The sequence below is a fragment of the Elgaria multicarinata genome, chromosome 4, assembly GCF_023053635.1.
Source record: "Elgaria multicarinata webbii isolate HBS135686 ecotype San Diego chromosome 4, rElgMul1.1.pri, whole genome shotgun sequence".
In the NCBI taxonomy this organism is placed as follows: Eukaryota; Metazoa; Chordata; class Lepidosauria; order Squamata; family Anguidae; genus Elgaria; species Elgaria multicarinata.
The window spans coordinates 55,657,460-55,680,787 of record NC_086174.1 but is presented as its reverse complement, the minus strand read 5'-3'; the positions used below and the strand labels follow the sequence as shown (position 1 = coordinate 55,680,787).

General features: G+C 39.1%; 1 protein-coding gene across 1 annotated transcript in view; it reads right to left on the bottom strand.

Moving 5' to 3' along the window:
• Positions 1-23,328, bottom strand: part of CEP170 (centrosomal protein 170) — a 96,293-nt gene that overhangs the window by 19,688 nt on the left and 53,277 nt on the right. The window contains exons 11-14 of the mRNA XM_063124324.1: positions 18,434-18,560; positions 16,019-17,869; positions 9,915-10,149; positions 5,748-5,895 (exon numbers count right to left, since the gene is read on the bottom strand). Coding sequence (XP_062980394.1) covers positions 5,748-5,895; positions 9,915-10,149; positions 16,019-17,869; positions 18,434-18,560 — 2,361 coding nt within the window. The remainder of the gene's footprint in view (positions 1-5,747; positions 5,896-9,914; positions 10,150-16,018; positions 17,870-18,433; positions 18,561-23,328) is intronic.

Here is a 23,328-nt window from a genome sequence, read left to right as displayed (position 1 = left end):
TCGGGGAATACAGGGATGGAGGGGAATTGGCGAAAACGTCCTGGTCAATTCTGCCAGAAGAAATGCTCCACTGGTTCAGAAGCCAATCCATGAACAGAAAGAACCTTTTTGTCCATGGGATCCAAGCCATATCCATATGATGTAGTTCCCAGGAAGCTAGATTAAAGGTGAATTCATAACTTTTCCCACTGCAGATTAGATTTTGCCACCATTTTATGGTCAGCACCCATATAGAATTTTGTCTTGTAAAAGGTTCAAGATGCATTTTACAACTCCACAATTATGAAACTGGGAAAGCCACATAGTCATATGAATCTATCCTTTTTTTTCATTTGTCACCTGTTGAAAAGTGAGACCTAATTTCTGTATCTGAGAATTGCAGAGATATAATTGAAACAATTTCTAGATGGCTACCCACATTAATCTATTGGAGAATAAATAACAAAGAGTCTTCTGGCACCTTAAAGATTAACAAATGTATCATGCCATAAGCTTTTGTAGACTAAAATTTATATATACACATAGAGGGTGTGTGTGTGTGTGTGTGCGCGTGTGCGTTTAATTGTAAATGGTGAGGTCAGAGGGAAATAAAGTGTAGCAAGTACAGACAGTGATAAATACCTTATTAACTGTGGCCATTCACAAAACAGACATTCTTGCATTGGTGAGCTGATTAACTTGTGTAGTATGATTTAAAAACAAAACAAAACAAACTTTGTCCCTGTTCAAGCTACAGGAATGAGAGTTGAACCTCTTGACAATTTTTAATTCAGCTGTTCATGTTGAAATCAGTCTTTGAAGTTCCTTTGTTCAAGAATGGCCAACTTAAGCTTAGTCGAGTGTCCTGAGAGTTTGAAATATTCCTCCAATGTTTTTAAAATATTGCCATTTCTGAAGACAGGTTTGTGTCCACCTATTCTATTTCATAGACCCTGGCCTGTTTGTCCTATGTAGAATGTAGTGCTGCATTGCTGGCAAATGATGGCACCTCACCAGTTCCAGAAATACTCAGAGGAAGCAGATTATCTTAACTCATCTCAATATGGCTTCAGGCTAGGCTTTGGCATTGAAATGGCCTTGGTTTCCCTGATGGATGATCATTGCCAGAAGAGAGACAGGGGCAACAAAGACAGACTACAAGCCATCAAGAACATCAAAGTCTGGCAGATGCCAAGAGAGGTACCTGCGGGTACAATGGTGCCCGCGGGCACCATGTTGGAAACTCCAGGTCCTCAACCAAACCCTACCATACCACTTTTCAGACTTGGACAGAGACAACAATTTCTTAGGCTACAATAGTATGCAATAAAGTTTTAAAAAAATTACCAATAGGGTCAGATTGGTACCCAGGAATAGTCTACTACAGGACACTCCCAGAAGGAAAAACAGAACACCACTTGAATTATATACAACCCATCCGAGAGAATGATACCTTCCTCTCACAAGCCTTGGGTAGTAGCCTTGTATGTGCAAACTAAAATATCTAGTCACCAGCAACACTATACCATACCATAAATCTTTATTGTGATCCATAGATCCATGAAAAAACAAGAATCAAACATGAAACATCAGACAGTTAGAGCTATTGTCAACTTTCATCTAATACACAGAGAGCTCTAATCCTGGCCGCCACTGTAAGAAATTTAGCAACAGCCAATGTTACTTTTGAGGACTTATCTTCCAACAGAAACTTAACATAAAATTTGTCTGAACTTCTGGACAGTTTACTCAACAATGGAGTGATCATAAGATGATGGGCCTGATTATAAAAGCTACAGGACAGAAGGATATGCTCCATCGTCTCCACTTCCATATTCCTACAGGGGCACCGTCGTTCCTGATAAGGGACACCAGCATATCTGCCCCTGAAGTAATTCAATAGAATAAACATTGCATGTGGCCTTGGAGAAAGCAATATGATATTTAGCCACCGACAGGTTCTTTAAATAGTCGGCCAGCTGAAGAGGCCCAACGTAATGAACGTGAAATGCACTGGGAGAGCAAGAAACATAAGAGCGAGTGCGTAAGTCACAGAAGGCTATGTCCCACAGACTTTGTTTAACAGATTTAAAAGCAAAATTCAGGCCCAGATTAAGGAGGAGGGAAGAGGAGAGACCGATTGAAGCTGCCTTTCTGGCAAGAAGCTTGGACCAGCTGTTGCCCTGAGCCAGACACAGAAGCAGACCTGAGCCCCTCCCAAAAAGGCTAACTTCCATCCAAAATTTTAAGGCAGACCACCAAGCCTAAAGCGAAAGAGAGCTTTCCCCGGTTTCCAACAAAAGTACAGAATTAGGGACACACTTTGGGAGTTGAAGAAGGGTCCTCAAAAACCTTGTCTGCAGCCTATCTATCTCAGATGTTAATCCTCCTATCCAGATGTTAGAGGTATATAAAAGCTGGGCTGCAGACTTGGCATTCAACACTTTGATGGCAGACAGTATAAACATCCCCCCTTTAGTAAAGAAAAAACGTGTTATTGTGGCTGAACTGACTGAAGCTTTATAAAGGGTGGCCAATCTATGGGCACTCCAGGACAGGGTATGATGGAATAACAGCCCCAGGTAAGATAATTTTTTCACCTGTTCCAGGATATGCCCATCAAGGGACCACCGACGTTGAGCAAATCTATTTTCAAAGACCATGACTTTAGATTTCTCAAAATTAATTTTCAGATCGTTAGTCAAGCAAAAGTTGGAGAATTTCATTAAAAGGTGTTTCAAACCAGGTCTAGAACGGGAGAGAATAACAGCATCATCTGCGTAAAGAAAAATAGGAATTTTCCTTGCGCCAAGTTTTGGCAAGTGTCCTTCGTGGTCAGACAGGGCCTCCTCAATATTGTTTATGTATAAGTTAAATAACGTAGGTGCGCGGATACAGCTCTGTCTTACTCCTCTAGACATAAGAATTTCATTTGAAAGCTGTCCTTGTGTGCCACATCTAACTCGCATCCTGCTGTCGCTGTATAGAACCATTATAAGATTAAGAAGTCTTTTGTCCACCAGGATCTTATCTAATTTCTCCCATAGTTTGGTTCTAGGGATGGAGTCGAAAGCGGACTTCAGATCCATGAAGGCGACAAACAGTTTGCTACGTAGAAATTTAAGATGTTTCTCCGCTAAGTGAAAAAGAATCAGACCATGATCAGAGGTGGAGTGATTCTTTCTAAAGGCAGCTTGGGCCTCTGTGACAATATTATTGGTCTCAAGGATGTCAGTTAGTCTATTAGATAGAAATTGAGCATAGAGCTTGCCTATTATTGAGAGCAGGCTAATAGGTCTAAAATTCCCAGGGTCCTTTGGTGTCCCTTTTTGTATATCGGAACCACAATTGCATGTCTCCAACTGTCAGGGATTTTGCCAGATTGATTTATAATGGTAAAAAGGGCGGCTAACAAAGGGGCCCACCAATCCTGATTGATTTTAATAAATTCAGCAGGGACAAAATCTATGCCAGGTGCCTTACCACCTTTAAGTTGTTGGATTAATTTGATCACTTCCTCCTTAGAGACCGAATTCCAGGGGGGAGGGAGGAGAAAGTGACATCCTGCATATCGACCTGAGCTGATTGTATAGTGTCTGGGTCGGTAAAAATGGCTCTGAAATGATCCTCCCAGACCTGAGCTGGAATTGTGCAACAACAATATACCATGTTGACAGAGATATAGATACGGATACCAAACCCTGTGGCAGACCCAGATGCTAATTCTGTCTTATATCTACTCTAGCAACACTATTTCCAGACCGAATAATATCATCCACAATGTCAAGGTTCATATCCCTGCTCATCTTCCAATGTGATATATGTTATCTTTTGCAAGCCAGGCACCTCTCCACCGTGCCTGGGTCCAGCTCCAGCTGAGAGCCCCCTCCCTCCTGCTACCAACTGTCAACTGCTGAACTTTCCAACTAAGATTGTAGTGCCTGAATTTGCTTTCCTTCCCCCCCCCCTCCTCCTCCTACCCAATCCCCTTTCCTTTTGTGTCATGTCTTTTAGATTGTAAGCCTGTGGGCAGGGACTGTCAAGAAATACTTTTGTAAGCCGCCATGAGAGCCTTTTTTGACTGAATGGCGGCATAAAAATCCTTAAATAAATAAATAAGCAATGCCCTACTGCATTCTACATAGGACAAACAGGCCACGCTATGTAATATAATAAATAAATACAAATATGACATCAGAAATGTCAATATACAAAAAATCAGAGGGAGAATATTTCAACCTTCCTGGACGCACAGTCACTGATCTTTGTTCAAAAATCACTGATTCTTGAACAAAGGAACAGATTTCAATGAAAAACATCTGAACTGCAATTCATCAAGAAGTTCAACTCTTCCTATGGACTGAACAGGGACAAAGATTTTTTGTTAATCACAGTACATGTGTTGAATCAGATCAACAACGCAAGGATATCACCTAGTTATTTTTCCTAGTTTTTAATTGAGAACATTTATGTTATTTGATGCTGACGGATTTTTCAAAATTGTATTTTATTGAAACTGGCTTTATTTAAAATTGTTTGGACTTAATATCATTTTATTAATAAGTCTGCATTGTTTTTCTGCTATAAGCCACCTTGGGAAAACTATAGTCTTGAAAGACAGCTAGGAAATGGATTAAATAGATGAAACAAATAAACTGAGAATGGTTAGTGTTAATAAAGTAATATCACTGTTTGTACTGCATTACATTTCCCCTCTGACTTCACTGTTTACAGTTCTCTCTGCCCCAACCAGGTGTGTTACATCTTGGTAAGTCGGGATAGAAACGGGCTATAGTCCAGAAAGACTTATACCATTCTAAATATATCAGATTTGAAACAAAATCTCACACTTAGAAGTTGATTATTTCAATTAAGGTAGCCAAGGTAATAAATTCATGTATCCTAGGTTTTGCTTGATTATTTTTTATATTTTGTATAAAATATAAATGGGGGAACTATACTGAAGAACTATTATCAAATTGCTAAATATTTTTCAATTATTTTTTGTTGGTATGGAATTTCCCATTTCTGTGGTGGGGGAAGCTCCTAAAACTACATTTCCTGAGAAAACTGCCAACTCTGAAAAGAAAACAAATAGTTTAAAAAAAAAGACAAAACACAATATAGTTAAAATAGAATTGACTTCATGTAATTTTAAATACACTTACTGGAGTTTGTAATAGTGCCTTGGGCATGCATGTTTGCATACAGAAACACAGCATATCAGAGAAAGTAAAAAAAAATTAATCACAGCATGGACCTATACTAATTTGTATTAATTGTTAATACTAGATTAGGGAAGGGAACTAGCTTAGGATCAGTGAGTAAGTTATTTAAAAACAAAGATTAGTAAAGCTCAGGGTCATCTAAGACCAATGAAAATGCATAGTACTTTACCTTACACATAACATTTTATAATATCTGTGTATAAAAATACATCCCTGAGGATTTCTCTTCAGTACGGAGCACTTAAAATATTACTCACTTGAATGTGAGGCTATGTCAAGGAAACAAACAAAATGACTTATGTTCAAATTCTTTAAAATAACAGTGCTTATAGTTCTTGCACTGATCAGACTACAAAATGTGTTTATTAACTACTGGAATTAATTTTTGACAATAGGCAATCTAATTTAAAAATTAAAGAAAACGAATGCTGAGATTCATGCAAACAAGAGTGGAAATAATTAAGAGTATGCCAAAAGGATAAAGAAAAAGAAATAAAGAAAAGGAAGAACCTTATGCATTTCTCCATGAAGATCTCCTACCTCTTCTCTAGTGTCTATGGCAGAGCCAGGGGTGGTGGCAGCAGTGCTTACTGTGGTACTAGGCGCAGTGCCTGATGAAGTCACCGAATCTATCTCTCCTGCTACATCATTGATTTCCCGTGCGATGAGAGCCAGGTCCTGACTGATCCTGTTAATATACAGCATTATAGTCTGAGCATAATTCATCTCAACCAATCCACCTCACTCTAAACTGTGGTACTTGTTTTAGTTCCCAATATTTTCTTTTAACAATAACTATAATCAATACTAGTGGCTCAAATGACTCTGGCAGGATGAGAACAGCAGCCAATTGATTCTGCTATACAAGGACTATTATTTTTCTCCTACATAGTATATTTCCACAACCAAAATCCATGGTTGTACCACTTACCGCATGTAAAATGGTTATAGAGTTTTAACCATGAAAAACCACATCACTTCCTAAACGTGTAGTTAACCAATGATATCAGCATGGAAGAATTATATAGCTCTCTCACTTCATGTATAAAAAAAGGGTGAAATCCCACTTTGCACAAGGCAACTTATGTTAATGCAATGGGACTTTCCCCAACTTTTCTTCCCTTTGAACCTCCCCACCTCAGTTCTGCTGCTTCCGCAACTGAGCAGATTTTTTAGGATGTAGGGGGCTGCAGGGTGGGGGGGAATAATCATCCTCCATTGCATTTATGGAAGCTATTCCTTTGACAAGGGGGATGAACTGAATGCAATCCAATGAAAGCAAATTCACACACATATGTCATTATCCTCCCTCAATAGAACAATTCTTCCATGACTCAATAGCCTTCCTTCCTTCTTCCCATGTCCACAATATGTTTGCTAATTCCCACAAGTGCTCTCCTCTTTCCAATTAATAGGACTCCCAGCCCCCCAACTAAGTGTCTCTTTTCTTCTCCTCCTCCTCAGATGTGCCTCACTGTGCTTTACAAAGTAGCTGTAATGTATCAGAAAAAAGATGAAAACCTTGTGGATATAATTTTGCAAATATATTTAGTTGACGTAAGTTCTTCTGTAAAGAAGATGCATATTCTGAAAGTATGACAGCCCTAGTGTACCATCTTTGTGGCTAGGGCTGAATGCGTCAACAATGAGTTGGATCCTTTCTTGCCTTCTTCCTACTGGCCCACCCTACAGACACCTAAAATACTAATCTTAGTAGATTAGCAGTGATATTTTCTGCTGAATAACAGAATAGAGCATATCAGTGCTGTTCACACCTACCAAGAATTTAAATCACACCAAATTACTTGTTATGCAGTATCCTAGAAAAGAGTCTTAAAAAGCACTTGGGTAAATTAATATTCTTAAATCTGCCATATCCCAATGCTTAAATCAACCTCCTATTCCTTTATTTCATTATGGAAGGCACTATCAGCTGACATTTCAGAATATTTCCCAATCTGTTTCACAGCCAATGTGGTGCAATGATGAGAACAGGGGTGGGAAACGTCCAGCCTATGAGATGGACCTGGCCCACAGCCCAATCTTATTTGGCCTGCAGTGTTTTTCTTCACTGAGGCAGCTGTGCATCAACAGGGCTGGTGCTGGCTGGGAAGAAGACTTTTCCTGTGGACCAATGGCCCTCCATAGAAAAAAAGGTTCCTTATTCTGGGTTAGAATGCTGAAGAAGAATCTGGCAACCAAGGTTCAAATGGCCACTCAGCTATGACATTCACTGAGTGACCTTGGACCAGTCACCATTTCCCAGTCTAGCCTACCACACAGGATTAGTGTGAATATAAAATGGTGCTGCCTTGAACTTCTTGAATAAAAGGTGGCATAGAAATAAAAATACATAAAATAGTAACGTTGCAAACACAAATGACAACTGCACTGCTTTAACAAAGTAAGTTTAAATAAAGTCACATGCATGGAACCTTCTTAATACAAAAATATTCCTTCCAACCCACATGAACTAATTTTAAATTAAAGTGTCTGACAATTACTTGCAACAAGTTTTTTTTATTACAGAAGAACATACATATCCTCATTCAAGAGTTAAATAAAGTAGAGCAATAAACACATGCACATGCAACACTCATAATATTTTTCTTGGCCTGAAACGGCAAACTTTGTCCCACCTTACTTGCTGCTATGGCTTTGCACAATACTGGAATGATAAGTCTAACACTCTCCTTTATGTGCAGTAGTATTGGAGTGGGTCTCTGGCCCAATGGCCCATGCACTTCCTCCCTGAGCCTTGTTCCTGCACCCAATTTTTTTCATTATATTTTTAAAATTATGTTTTTCATTGTTTTAATTTTTGTGAACCGCCCAGAGAGCTTCGGCTATTGGGCAGTATAAAAATGTAATAAATAAGTATATCTCATTTACTTTCATGCAGAATCTAACTCAGGCAATACCCTCTACATGTAATGATCCATATTGGGAAGAATCTTGCATATTGGGAAGAATGCTTGCAATCTCACTGCATTTACAAGTGAGTGGAGAAAATATAACCTGAATCACTCCTGTGTGTGTTCTGCCTAAACTATACTGGGATAAAGTCACAATGGTCTTAGCTAGACCTACCTTATATTATAGTTCACGACAGAGGAGGGAAGATCTCGTGTTGTGATTAACGCGAGATCCCTCCTCCGTTTACATGTGGGGCGCGATGACCTTGGGAAGAGAGGCGTCACGCCCACCATTTTTTTAATTTTAAAGAAACAGGAGCGCACAAACAGTCATACGCAAAGGTAGGTCCTTTTTTAAAAAATAATTTAATTTCCCTGAAGAGTGCTGCGCCCCATGCGTGGCTCCTGGCTCCACGCGAGGAATCACACGGAGCCGGGTCAAGCCGCGGCAATGGGCCACACGTTCTGCGGTCTTGGGCTCAGCCTGGGACTATGGAAAAAGCGGGCCCAAAAGGGCGGGTGAGATCCAGGGCAAGGGAGGGATCATCCCTCCCTGATCCCGGGATCCCCTGTGCGTCATGTGGACGCACAGGAACGATCCTGCGGTTTACCCCAGGATTTCGCCCGGCCTAGCTAAGGCCAGAGTGTGATGGGTGTGACAATAGTAAAAAATAAGTTATGCCACTCCACTTTGTTTCAAGCCATGCTCAAATCACACAAGTGCAATGAGAAGAGCTCCAAATCCTCCAAATTTCAAGACCTCCACACACCCACATGGATGCTTCGAAAAGCCTGATGCTAAGCACAATAGAAACATTTTCTCTGCTACCAGTTAATTCTCCACTTACTTCACCTACCTTTCCCTATGCATTTGACTTTGATTGTAAAGCCTTTGCGCAGGGCTTACACCACCTTAACATTTGGAGGTCATGTTCAACAGCTACAACAATTACATGCGCATCACAATTGTGACATAAGTTATTAAACTAGAAGTTCACAGTGGGGCATTTGGATGTCGAATTAAAAAGTTTAGGTTGACAACAACAAGCAGCAACAAGCCTTAGGCTTGGACACTCCCCTTCCCCTCTCTTCCTGCGGCTCTGCTGCAAGGAATCCAAATCCTTAGCCACAGTTTAATGACTTGTCCAAACATAACCTATGGTGTGAACTTGGCTTGTTCCCAAAAACAAGAGAACTCATAGTTAAGTTTCACCATGCTTTGACAGATTTGGACCACCCAACAAGCTGCAGTTAATCTAAACTGAAAGTAAATGCTTCTGAACTCCTCCTCATGGCAATATCAGTAGAGGGGGCGGGGTGGAAGCCTGAGGCTTGCTATCACTCACTCTTGTCACATTAAGCTATTGTCTGAACACGGCCAGTCTGTATTTCGGAACATTATAATAGCATATTTTCCTGCTGGTAAAGAAAGCTGTTAATATTTCCATAGCATATTATTAAAGGAAAAGAAGTTAAGGATATATGTATGAATTAAAATTTAATACAAATAAAATAAAATAATTAATACTTTCAAAGAACATTCTTAATAATTTAATTTTATTTGTATTAAATTTTAATTCATATGTATATCCTTAACTTCTTTTCTTTTGTTGTTTGTTTTTGGTTAAGGTCAGCACCTTATTATTTGTGAATGTTTCCATACCAGACACAACCATTTTGACCGATTCTAACTGTAAACCCAATTAAAAAACTAAGCACGCTTTGTGACCAGCCACTGACTTAACTTAGGTGTTGTTGTTTTTAACTAAGTACTCATTTCTTGAAAGCCAACCTCGCTATTTCTTCTCGATGAGCAGTCCAATCGCGAATGTAGTCTTCCTGTTCCTTTATCCTATGCTTGAAGATATTGCTAGCTTGCGTTGGTGTTCCTGTGCTCTGCAATCGAGTAGTTTTCAGGGCTGGAGAAGTACGTAGACGGGCATGTTTAGGAGAGTTACGGTTTGATCCAAATTCATCTTCCGAGGTGGAAGCGTAATCAGTAGGAAACCGCCTCCATCTTGAATTTACTAAATTAGTTTAATTATTAAAAAAGAATTATTGTTGTATCTATTACAAGAAATAAAATTCAGATTTAGAAACATCATGACAATACACCAGAGCCGCTTAATTTCAAACCCAAAGTACCTCATAAAAAAAGTGTTTGCTGACTACAGCTTTAAAAGAAAGCTACTACAATTGTGTTAAAGAATAAATGCTAATTTACAAAATGTGTAAAAGGTTACTCTTTGTACAATGGTGAGCTAATAAGACAGGAATGCTACTAGTCTCCTATACAGACCACAATATAAATCACAACAAGGGCTCAATTCATTGACCTTTTCCAAAACAGTGAGTCTGTACTTTTTCTGCAAATTTTTCCTACTGTCAAAAATGTCTAGCTCTACATTAGACAACACAAAGGAATATGATTACTGAAATGCAGCACTTGGAGGAAAATTGGTAGTTTGTTTCATTTGAAATCCAACTTGGACAGCAAGCAAAATGCTCATTTTCAGTCAAATGTTGAGGGCTGCAGGAATGGCTTTTCCTGTCGCACGTGTGTGTGTGTGTGTGCATATCTAGATTAATAGGATATCTACATTAACGTGGAATACAACAGTATTCAAACAACCTGAGTGAACTGAAGATTCAGACACCAACTATTTCCGTTAAACATGGCTCTGAAGGTCATTTATCTTGGAATATGGATTAGTATTTGATGCAGTGTTGGAGTTGGATGCTGCTGATTATTTAGATCCATTCCAATCTGTTTTCAGTCCTGGTTTTGGGATGGAAACAGCCTTGATTACCCTGCTGGATGACTTATGCTGGGTGGTGTAGGGTAGGTGAAATGCAATTCCGTTGGTTTTCCTGGACCTCTTGTCAGATTTCAATACCATCAACCATGGTATATTTCCAGACTATCCATGGGTCATTCCATGTCAAATCACCCAATGATGGTTGCATGACCATTCAAAAAAAATGTACACATGTTCCTACATGTATTGGTAATTCAACATGAACATTATTTTATTTTCATCCCCCATAGTTTTTCTGCTACAGCCATTTTGCTACAGCTCCTAAAAAACTGAAATTTACAGATTACAAATGTTTATAGGGGTACTACTTGCAGTTAAAATTTGAAGTTTGATATTCAACTGGTTAAGGAGCTACGGCGCATTGAATTACTCACTAAGATGCATTAAATTTATATTTAATGGAAGTGGTTGTGGGATAGATCAGGGCAAACAAACAGAAACTTAATCCAAACAAGATGGAATTAGTGTGGGTAGAGAAACTGATTGCTCTGAATGGATGTTTGCAACTGGTCCTAGACCAACTTGGACCACATACACAGTTTTGGAGTTCTCCTGAACTTGGTGCTAATTGGGGAAGTTCAGGTGTCAGCAGAAGCTGGGTTTGGGCTGCTATGCTAACTGTGACCCTATTTGAAAAGGATGGACCTTGCTTCAATCCATACTCTAATGATATCCAGGCTCGATTACTGAAATGTACTTTATATGGGCCTGCTTTTAAAGATAATTTGGAAACTTCAAATAGTATAAAATTCGGCCTCTAGAGTACTAGTAGGATAGAACATGTAATACTAAACTGTACCAGCTGCAATGGTTGCCAGTGAATTTAAGGTGTTGGTATTGGCCTTTAAAGCCCTAAATGGTTTTTCAAGTTACTGAAGGGCCACCTTACCAATAGCATGCTGCCTATACTAAGAGATCAACAGCAGAGGCCATGCTTATGTGCCCACGTGTCAAAACTATTAGGCTGGTGGGTGTGAGGGATAGGGCCTTCTCCGCAATTGATCCCCATTTGTGGAACTCTGTTCCCATTGATATTCACCATTTGAGGCCTTCAAGAGAACCCTAAAGACCTACCTGTTTCCCTTGGTTTATAACTGAATTAGGACTTTATTGGGTGCCTTGATGTAAATGAAGCTATTTGGTTTTCAATTGTTAATTTTTATTTTTGTCATTGTTTTATTATTATTTTAATAATTTTATTATGTTTCAGTTTTAAATTCAGCCTGCATGTCACCTTGCGAGGGTACACCCTGGAAGGCCTCGTATAAATCCTTTAAATAAATAATAAAGCCAAAGTAGACAAGATGCCATTCATGTAATTAGCAATTCCATGGGTGGCCTTTCCAAAGTGCATTGCAAGTCTTGGGACCCAATCCAAATCAGGATCCTAGTGTGGGAGGTAAAGGGACTTTAAACTTTTGCCCCTATTACGGGCCCAATCTGGATTGGGCGGGGATGGGGTGTGCCCGTTATTTCCATTGGGGGGGGGAAGCTTGCATTAGAGCAAAAAAAATTATTTCCACACATACAAATAACATGCCCCCCAATCTGGATCAGAACCTCTGTAGAGGGCAACATTTTAAAGCCCTCTAGAATCCTGATCCAAATCCCCCCTCACTTGCAATTTACTTGCTAACTCTGTGAATAGTATCTCATCTAGTTTGATCCTTAGTCAAAGAACATGAAAACAATGTGTTGAAAAACAACTTGATGATCTTTCTGCTGAGGCTGCTTTATGTACATAGATAATAATTTTGGAAAAACAATTACTTTTCTTGTTCAAATTTTATTGAACATTTAAATAATTTATCATACAGTGCTGTAAGTGTATGCAAAGATAATGACAACTACGGAGTGAGAACAGATTATAATAGCCTCTAAACATAAATAGCTTGCGAATTTGAAATCTAGTTTTACACAGTCCAATGAGTCAAGGACTGAGAGACTTGGATTTCACTACCAGTTTTTTTTCCAGGTTTAAATGCAGATTCCAATAGACCTGGTTTTACTTTCACATTTTCAAATTATTGTTTTTCTCACCATTAGCTAAAATATTTATTAATTTAATAAGCAGAAAAAGCACCTATTTCTAAAAGCATGCAAAAACAGAATCACTGAGGGCCAAAAAGTTGCTATGAGTTGGGCCCAATTGTGTATGTGTGTATTTTAGTACAGTTTAAAGTTGTTTTTTTCAGTTTCAGGTTGATTAAATAGCCAGGACAATAAAAAATAATAATTTAAAAAGTGAATAAGTGTTTTATCAATTTGCAGCAAGTCCTGCAACCCAGCATTGTACAACATGAGCACTTAAAGAAAAAAATCAAACCAAATATTTAGGAGTAAAAATTTTTAAAAAACAAAATACGATTTCTAGTACTCTACCACTGCAACTTTCAACAGCTGGGTCTGGGTCTGGGAGAAGACGGTATGCCTCTGTGTACAAAATAGTGTTTTATCATGTTAATTAAGACATACAGATTTAAAGCATTTGCTTAAAATGTAATACTGAGGCTAAATTCCACCAAAAAAATGTGGGGGTGGGGGAAGAAAAACATTCATCCCAAGTCCCTGAATTGAGTTTTTACAATTCAATTCAATTCAATTCACTTAGGAAATACAAATATCAAGTTATATCACACAGCAAGAAGGAAGCACAAAGTAATTTTAATACTAACATTTTAAAAATTAACACATTTGAAAGACTGAAGGCATTTAAAAATGCTTCAAAGCTTTATTTTGTTAGTGTCGGCTTACAAATGTGAATAGGAAAAGCGGGCCAGCCCAAGACATTTTGCTACCTGAAGGAAAGGACAAGATGGTGACCTGCCCCCTGCTACACATACACACAGACACCAACTGGGTTCAGACAACACAATAACCAACAGTGGTTTAAATAGTCAAATAGTTATTTAACCCACTGTGGGTTATCATGGAGTGTGGCCAGAGTTTTTTCACCAACGGTTGGTTATTTGGCTGAAATAACCAATGCAAATAACCATGCTGTGCAGAGTTGGCTACCTGAACCACTATTGGTTATCATGTTGTATGGATGGCACCGTTGGTTATTTTCTTGGCCACCACTATTTTTTTCATCAGCCACAGAGTTGCAAGGCAAACTATTGTGACTATTGTGTTGTCCGAAAGCAGCTACCATGTGCAGAAGGGGGACAGACTGGCAGTTGGATCTTATTTCAGCACTACTTGATGTATCGTAAACTTGGAGTATGATAAATGTTTAGTTAGTACTGTTAATTTCATAGGTCAACAGATATCATGATTCAGCTCAACAGATGACAACATTAAATCTATTGTAATGACAGCAGACAAAGTAAAAGGCTGATTTTGTGCACTTGAAGTTATAGACAGATTATGCTAACAGGGTAATAAATTACAAAGTGAACGTTTAATGATGTCCCTATCAACAGTGAAGTGTAATCTTGAAGAAGGAGAAGGAGGAGAAAGAGAAGGAGAAACTAACCTGCAATAATTTTAAGTGACAGCTGGAGCAATAAAGCAGTGAGAATGCTTCAAATGTACTAATAATTAGGGATGTACGGATTTTGTTAAATCCGCTTTGTTTTGTAGATTGTCAGGCATCTTTTTTACTGCTGTCTATTCATTGACAGAATCCGCTTTGTTTTGCAAGAATTTTGTTCTACTTACACTAATTCGTGTTAGCACTAAAGTACACTTGCTAATGCAGATTAGCGCAAATTCCACAACCACCCACAAGTGAAAAACCAGTTTGCAAGTCTGTGGAATCCACACAACTCAGAAAACGTCAGTCCATTGAAAGGTCAAATTCATAGAAATCTAAGCATTTCAAGCTGTTGCAGTTTTCTATGACATTCCTACTAGTAACCACAAATACTCTGAACATAGAATAATATCATGTTCAAAGATAGGTAATAGATCTTCTGCCTTGTATCCATGATTTAAAGAGCCTTGTCCATGCGCCTCAATTTTTCCTTTTTGGCTGTAGCTGCTCATCAACTGTGCCAAGATGCCAGTCTGGAGGTTCACCAAACCCATTAAGGGTAGCTTTTGGGTGTATTTAATTATGGTGCAAGGGTGTCCCTGAAAATCCAAGTGCAGGGCTAGTGAACATATACAGGACCAAACACTGAACTGACTCAAAATAAGTCCTTTGGAGGGGTGCATGCTATCAGGGGGATGTGGACACAGAACACTGGCCCATGTAGTGGACCCATGTAGTGTACTGTCGACACTGACTGGCAGCAGATCTCCCAGCTTTTAGGCAGGAATTTTTCCAAGCCTGCCTGGAGATACTGGGGACTGAACCTGGGACTTTCTGGTTAAAAAGCATGTACTCAATCTCTTGAACTGCCATACAAAAAAATATTTTCTAAGAGACTTCATGTGGAATTGTAACTATGAAATAACCTGAAATAAAGCCTTTTCTATTAATTTTTAAAAGATGTTCTGTATCAATATCTATCCTCTTTTTCATTTGTCTTCTGCCGTGCAATTTAGAATACAAATCCACTGGGTGCAGATTGCTTCAAATTCTTTTTGTACAGCATCTAATGCAACATTGGCGTGAAGTAAATGTTCATCACTTCTAATTAGCAGCAGGCCATTAACGTTATTGGAAAGAAATAAAGTTTGTACTGCTGTATTTCTTCTAAACTGATGGAAGAGAATTTCAAGGCAAGTGTGGTCAGAAAGTTAATGGGTGAGCAGGAGCTTAAGCAGTGATAATGCCACTCCAAGCTCAAAATTAATATGCATTGTAATCACTAGGTTTGAGCTTTGAAGTCCAAAACATTTTAGACTTGTCTTCAAGTGCTTAAGTTTTATAGCAAAAAGTCATAATTGGCCTTCTAAGTATATTTTCTAAAAAAAAAGCTGAATAACTTATTAATAAAGCAGGCATTCAGCAATAAAAGAGATTCAGCCAAATTGTTACTGTTTTGCATTATAATTAGCAACATTAAAGTTACATTATATTATTAAAAATAGTCCATGTATGCTCTGCTTTAAGTCTCAGTATCAACTGAAAATGGAAACTGATCAAATTACTGAATTGAAAGATAAGGTTGAAAAACTCTCATACCTGATGGAGAATTATGGGCTGAAGACAGAGACTTAGATTTGGAGTCCGATAGGCGAGAAATACTGTTAGCTCTAATTCTAGGAGAAACTTTAGTACTATCTGCTGGTGGTGTTAGTCTAATGCCACTTCTAATTATGGCTTCTGGAGTACGAGATGATGTTGTGCTTCTAGTTATCGTTGCTTCAGAGTCACTTCTTGCTGATAAAGAACCAAGCCTATTTCTACGAGGCTGAGCAAGCAGGTCAATTCTTGAAATATTTCTCCTTCCTGATGGGGGCTTAGATGTAGAACTTGTAGTAGACACTTCAGAAGCCACCGATGCTTTATCTGCGTCTGCAAGTTCACTATCTGATACTTCACCAAGTCGTGCTCTACGTAAAAGAGAAGTCCTTGTTGGGCGAGGCCTTGGAAGTGTAGTAGATTTACTAGATTGCCCAGTTGATGCTGGAGAGGACTTCAACTTAGCTGATTTGATACCTTCTGTTTTGGAATGCAAATGTTCATCTGCTGAGGTGAAGGGAGTCCTTCCATGTGATTTGCCTGAGCATGTTTCCTGGTCAGAAGATAAAATATCAGAAATGGCAGAATGAGGTACACTAGAAGTTTGGTCATCATCTGTTAAATCCACTGAAGGTTGCCTTATTCTTCCACTGCTCTGCACAATCTTGCGTGCTTCGCCTCTTGAACTGGCTTCTGAAGAACGGCTTTTTGTTTTCTTTTCAATTTTGTCTCTAGCACTTGTAGAAGAGGACTTTAAAACATCCTTTGAAGGAGAACCAGTGGAACACCTATCTTTGTAGAGGGTGGTAAAGCTTTTTCGTTTCTGAGTTTGTTTTCTTTCACTGTCTCCAGTAACTAAACTAATTGTACTAGCGGTATCCACATCAGATTCAGGTGAAATAGAATTATCTCTGTTATAGCTGGGCGTGTCAGGTCCTTCATCTGTTTTATTTTCTTCACGCAGCTTAGCTTCAAGAAAAGCCATTACAGCTTCTGTGTCTTTTAAAATAAGTGTTGTATCAAGACTGGAATCAGTTTCCACTGAATCACTTTTCTCACTTATTCTGTTGGTGGATGTTAAAGAAAATGATGGTGGAGTATTTCCTGTCTGTTTATTAATATGAGGGATTAGCTCTATAGGTATATTTGCGCTTGGTTTATCTATAGTAAAACTGCCTTGTCTCACTAATGGCTTTGATGTTTCTTTCTTATCCCCACTAAATCCTTTTGTAGTTTGACATTTTGATGTTTCTTCTGCTTTCCTTCTTTTCCCTTCACTTTGCACCACTTTAGTTTCAACTTTGCCTGCACCGCGTCCTGATGCCTTTTCTTTATTATCTGTTTTAAGGGAAGGAGAAATTTCTTCTCTTCCTCGTTCAGCTTGGTTTGAAGTTTTTGCTGAAGTCAATTTAGTGGGAATCCAATGTGTTAGCTCATTTTGTTCCTGCTGGTGAATTTTAGCTAAAGCTTGCTTTACCACTGATGTTTCCCTTCCAGTTTCACATTTTTCTTTGCCAGAGGAGAAGCCACTGTTGGAGTGAAAAAATGTCTTGTCTGCTTTAGAAGAAAGGCCATTCATTGCCCTGCTTGCTTTAGTCAGGCTTTTATCAGCAGCTTGTCCTATTTCTTTCTGAGTATGAGTTGGAGTTTCTTTCTCTTGAAGTTCTGTGTCTTGTTTTTCACCTATCTCTGATCTCTGATGGGCTACAACTTTTGTTCTTTGTCCTTCTGTGACATTTTCCTCCTTCGGCAACTGTGGAAGTGTTCGCCTCCTTCGATCTCCTTGGCTGGTCAAAGAGGCAGCTGAGCCAGCACTTCTAACTGATAGGCCAGATTCACTGATGTCAGTATCTGGTGAGGAGGAAAAACCTGTTAAGCAATTGCTCTACAATTGTCACAGATCATTTCAACACCACACAAAATTTAGAGGAAGCCTCACTTTTAGAACATAAGAACTCAAGAAGAGCCATGCTGGATCAGACGAAGGTCCATCTAGTCCAGCATTTTATTCATATAGTGTCCAGCTAGCTGTGGACCAGGAACCCACAAGCAGGACACGAGTGCAACAGCACTCTCCCATCTATGTGTCCCCAACAACTGGTGTACATTGGCTCACTGCCTCTGCTACTGGAGGTAGCACATAGCCATTAGGACTAGTAGCCATCGATAGCCTTCTCCACCATTTGTTTTTCTTTTGTCACAGGTGCCTTTCAGAATGTGAAGATAATTCTTAACACAGCTAATTTATTTATAAAACATATGAGATAAAGTATAAACATCTACTTAACAGCAATAATTTGGGGAAAGATTACCTTAAACTGAGCAAAGTGGAATGTGCTAATAATTATGATCAAACAAAATAATCCCTCGATCGTACTGTAGAAATAGCTATCAGACAAGAGCTACTTATAGTACCATTTTCTAGAGGAGCTGGAGCAGATGATTCCATCCGTACTTCACTTTCTTCATGTTTTGTATGATTAGCAGCCAGACTAGCCCACTGTGACACCCAGCGTTTGCTTCCAGACGTACCAGTGCTTTCCTGATAACAGATTTTAAAGAACATATACTTACATTAAACTTACTTGATTCTTACACTGAAACCCTATACATCCCTACCCAGAAGTAAGTCCCACTGAGTTGAATAGGTATGTATAGGATTATAGTCTTAGTCACTTTAAAGAGAAAAGGTGAAAAACTGTGAAGAAAATTAAGGTTTTACAGACTCTTAAAGCAATTATGATTGCATAATCATTAATATAGTTTATGTGACTGTTGTTGTTTTTTGATCATGCCTTTCAGTAATGGTGAAATAATCTAAACATATGGGTACAGTTTAGCATAAGTTAAATAAATAGGCTTTACCATTCCAACAAAAAAGGGTTTGGTCCAGAATGTCTTGCATTCCACCCTCCACTATAGGAAAATATGTTTTGGTTAAACAATTCCTTTACTTTACATATGATGGTAGTGTTTCCAAACAGACAATATAGGCTATGTATGCAGCTTGCAGAAAGAGACACCTGATGACCACAAATCCCAAAATGTAGATAAGGCAATACAGGTGAATAAATAATCTTTCTTAAACTAGGAACATTCCTACACTTATTGATGTTGCTGGCCCAAAATGATGCATGCTTCCTTGCCAAATCAAAATCACATGGAGTTTAATATACATTAACTGGAATCAGGGTGTCACTGCTAAATGGGAAAGGTTAGGAATAATATCCTAATCTTCTTGTTATTGTACAAAATGGATGAAACCCCAAATGTAAATTCTAGAGGTCAAGCACTGGGAGAGTAGGGAGCTGGACTGAGACAAGCCTAACAGTAAGTGACAGCATCCCTATTCAGTCATCCAATCACCCAATCACATGTATTTCCTGATCCATCTGCTGCTGCTGCTGCCTCTGCCACCACCACTGCTGCCATCACTATGTAAATATAATACACATACACCACTTTTATGGGGAAAAGCTTACAAAGCAGGGCAGAAGATTAAACATAAAACCCTATCATCTACATTCACAGATACCAGCATTATAATAAAACATAAAGACTAAAATGTAAAACGAGAAGATATACACACCAAAGGCCCCTTGAAACAGAAATATATTTAAAAGATACCGAATGACCAACAGTAATGGAGCCTGTCAAACATTCAGAGAAGGACATTCTTTATTCATCAACTGATGTTTCTCATGTTTCTCTTATCTCCCCACAGGCAACCATTTATTGATGCAAGAATGTTCCCTACAACCAGTGCATGCAGACCACAAGACAGGTCTGCAGCAGTGATCAAAGTAAAGCTAACTGTTGCTCTGGGCGCAGGGTGCCATTTTTTGTTCAGTCAATGCTCCTGTGCTTTCCAGAATTATAACACAGTAATATAAATGGGAAGAGGAGTCCAGCATGGAGTCACAGTGATCGGGGAAGCAACACCTATAGCTCCATTATGCAACTTTCTCAGACAAAGAAGCCTTGCAAAACCAACAAAAGGTTTTGTTACCCCATTCCTCCAAGATGCCCAGGTTCCCAAAATGCTCAATGTTTTTCTGACCCATATGATTACTAGTATGATGAATCTAGTGGATTTGCTAGCATGTAGTAGAATAATAAAAAGATCCATTGTGAGGGAGAAACCTGGAGGCACTTAAGATGGGTTGGGTTTGATGAAGACATCTAAGGCAAAAGGAACGACATGCTGTGGCAAGATTGGGTCCACAGAGTTACTTGATTAACATCATGAGGTCCTTAAATCACTCCCTCCAATAAGCTATCATACTACTGCCTCAAGGGTGTGTGTGTGTGTGTGTGTGTGTGTGTGAGAGAGAGAGAGAGAGAGAGAGAGAGAGAGAGAGAGAGAGAGAGATTCCTTTTCTCCTATGAGACCCTGATCAGGGATTGAACCCAAGATCTCCTACAATGAAGTTGTGCCATGCCATTGAGTTATTGCCCCACATTGAGACTCTTTAGTTCGAGTTTACATAGCTGTGCCTGAACAGTACTGTGCAAAGTTGTGGGGAGAAGAGAGCACATTATGTGGTCCACAAGTAATCTAATAAGAGCCTATCTGCTTTGGCTGGGCAGCTTTGGAGTTTCTCTGTGGACTGAAGTGAATGTCTGGCTTCTTAATGCCTGCTCCTACTGCATCTAATATTATTGCTAGCAGAACATCATGAAAATAAGCAAGCTTTGCCTTATTCAATTGGCCTCTACATCTTCCACAGTTGGACTTTTGTTGTTGTGGGCACCCTTACCCGCAATGTTACTGGGGAACTCCATTTACTAGTTCTTGTTCACTTCCTGTTGTGATTTCTTGTGCATGTGGCCCTTTCCCTTGTAAAAAGCTTACTTCCCTTACATGAGCACCAAGAGTGTAATGATGAATGTCTGTGGGGAGCACCATGTGTTAAAAGGTACCATTCCGGCAAAGCTAATGGGGGACAAGTGTCACTTGTTAGTGAATTTGTGATTGGAGGGTGGTGCTAGTCCTAGCAATTCTTTCAGCTCCCCATCCCCAAAAAAGCTGTTTCAGTTGTGTTTAACTAGGTAGACATAACTTCCAGTTTGCACACTACTTCCTACATATGATCATGGGCAGCACAAGACCTAGAACATTTGTGTGTAAAAAAAAAATTGTGCTACTGCTTTATGTGTAAACAACCCTCAATATTTTTTTAAATTTCTAGTTAAATATCCTGCAAATTTTCAAGCTGTTAGCTGTCATTCCAAACCCAATAAACCTCATTGCAGTAATATAAAACTGAAAAAAATGTTCATAAATCAAAGAAACTAGGAAAATTGTCGCAGATACAACAAGGGTGAGGGACCCATTCGGATGGTCTGCCCCAGGAGACTGATGGAATCCAATGGATTTCTGAATGCTCTTGGGAATTTTCCAGCGGAGAGAGCTGGTGATCCAGCCGAGACCCTAGCCTCACTGTGGAACGGTGAGATGTGGAGGGCCATCGACTTGATTGCACTTGAGTGTCCTCTCCAGTCCTGTAGAGCCTGCTCTGCTCCTTGGTATACTAAGGTATACTATGCGGTCAATGAAACAGGCTGGACATCGGCTAGAGCGCAAATGGTGCAAGACTCGAAGCGAAGATGACCAAGCACGCTGTAGAGCACATAATCGTGCCTATTGCATGGCAGTGCGGGCAGCAAACTGCTGCAACACGCTCTATGTGGGGCTGCCCATGAAGCTGTTCCGGAAGCTGGAGTTAGTGCAGAATGCCGCAGCTCGGCTGTTGTCTGGAGCTGTCCTTTTCCAGAATGTAACTCCTCTGCTGAGGGAACTGCACTGGCTGCCTATTCGCTACCGAGCCAGGTTTAAGGTTCTTGTACTTGTATACAAAGCCCTAAACAACTTGGGACCAGGATACCTGAGAGAGCGCTTTCTCCCCTACCAACCTGCCCGGTCACTGAGGTCATCCGAGGGTCTGCTCCTGGTGGTTCCACATAGATCCATCCTCCAATTGGAGTCCACCAGGGGAAGAGCCTTCAGCGTGGTGGCCCCCCTCCTGTGGAATTCCCTGCCTCTGGAGGTCAGGCAGGCGCCAACCTTGTACTCTTTTCAGCGCCTCCTGAAAACGTCTTTATTCCAAGAAGCCTTTCCTTAATATGCAGCTTTGAATCTGTTTTTGCTTCTTTTACATTTTGTTTTAACTGTTTTATTCTGTTTTTATTTTCATTTTATCTTGTACACCGCTCCGAAATTTTTCATTGGGGAGCAGTATATAAATATTCTAAATAAATAAATTTATAAACAACAAATACTGTTGTTTTTATACTGTTTTTTATGTTTTTGATGGCTTTTAAGTTTTGTATACTTTAACGTTTACCATTTTTAATTGTTGTTAACCGCCCAGAGAGCTTCGGCTGTGGGGCGGTATATAAATGTAATAAAATGAATAAAGAAATAAATAATATGGGATCCTCTATATATCTCCCTATTTTATGTTTTAAGGAAGGCTTTCAACTTCAACCTGCTTTTAAAAAATGAGATACTTGTTTCATCAACTTGCAAGCTAAGTAGTGAAAGAATTACTAAGTGACATTTGGATTGCATTCTTACTGTTCGTTTCTATGAATACTTATTCCAATTTAAATCCCCTGAAACAATATTAATTCTGTTGTTCTCAAAACAAGGCAAAAAGAGAAAAACAAAAACAAAAAAGTGATTACACAATAAAGCAGACATTTTTAAAGACAACAGTAATTCTGATTTTTTTTTTCATTCCTGAAATATGGGGGTGAAGTGGAGAAGGGAGGAAGGATAGGGGAACTTGAAAAGTCTTGGATTTCTCAATGTCTTAAGACAGAGCAAGGTTAATCAAGCACCACCAATACAGATTCTTACAACATACCCTTGGAAAATTTCATAAAGAAAAGATTTAAACTTTTCAGAAGTTAAAGAACATGATTCAATACATGATGACCCTTATTCACCTTTTGTGATTGTTCCAGGAGCATAAACAAAAGCTTTCTCAGCTGAACTTTTGTTGGTAGCATTCATCTTACAGGACAGATGGAATATGTATGTGTGGGTTGCTATGGATATGTTATGGAGTCACTTACTATAGATTCTACAAGCAGGAACGTTCTTTAAGTAACTCATTGAGAAAAAAATCAAAATATGCTCTTATTTAGTATTCATAAAAAAGGTACTTTAAGTAACATTTCAAGAAAAATAGTTTGTCTCTAGAAGCAAAATGAAAAATGATGATATATTCAAATACAGTACTTTGAATAGGCAAAATACTGGAAGATGCAGTGATTCTATTGCCCATGCCTATGGCTCTTAC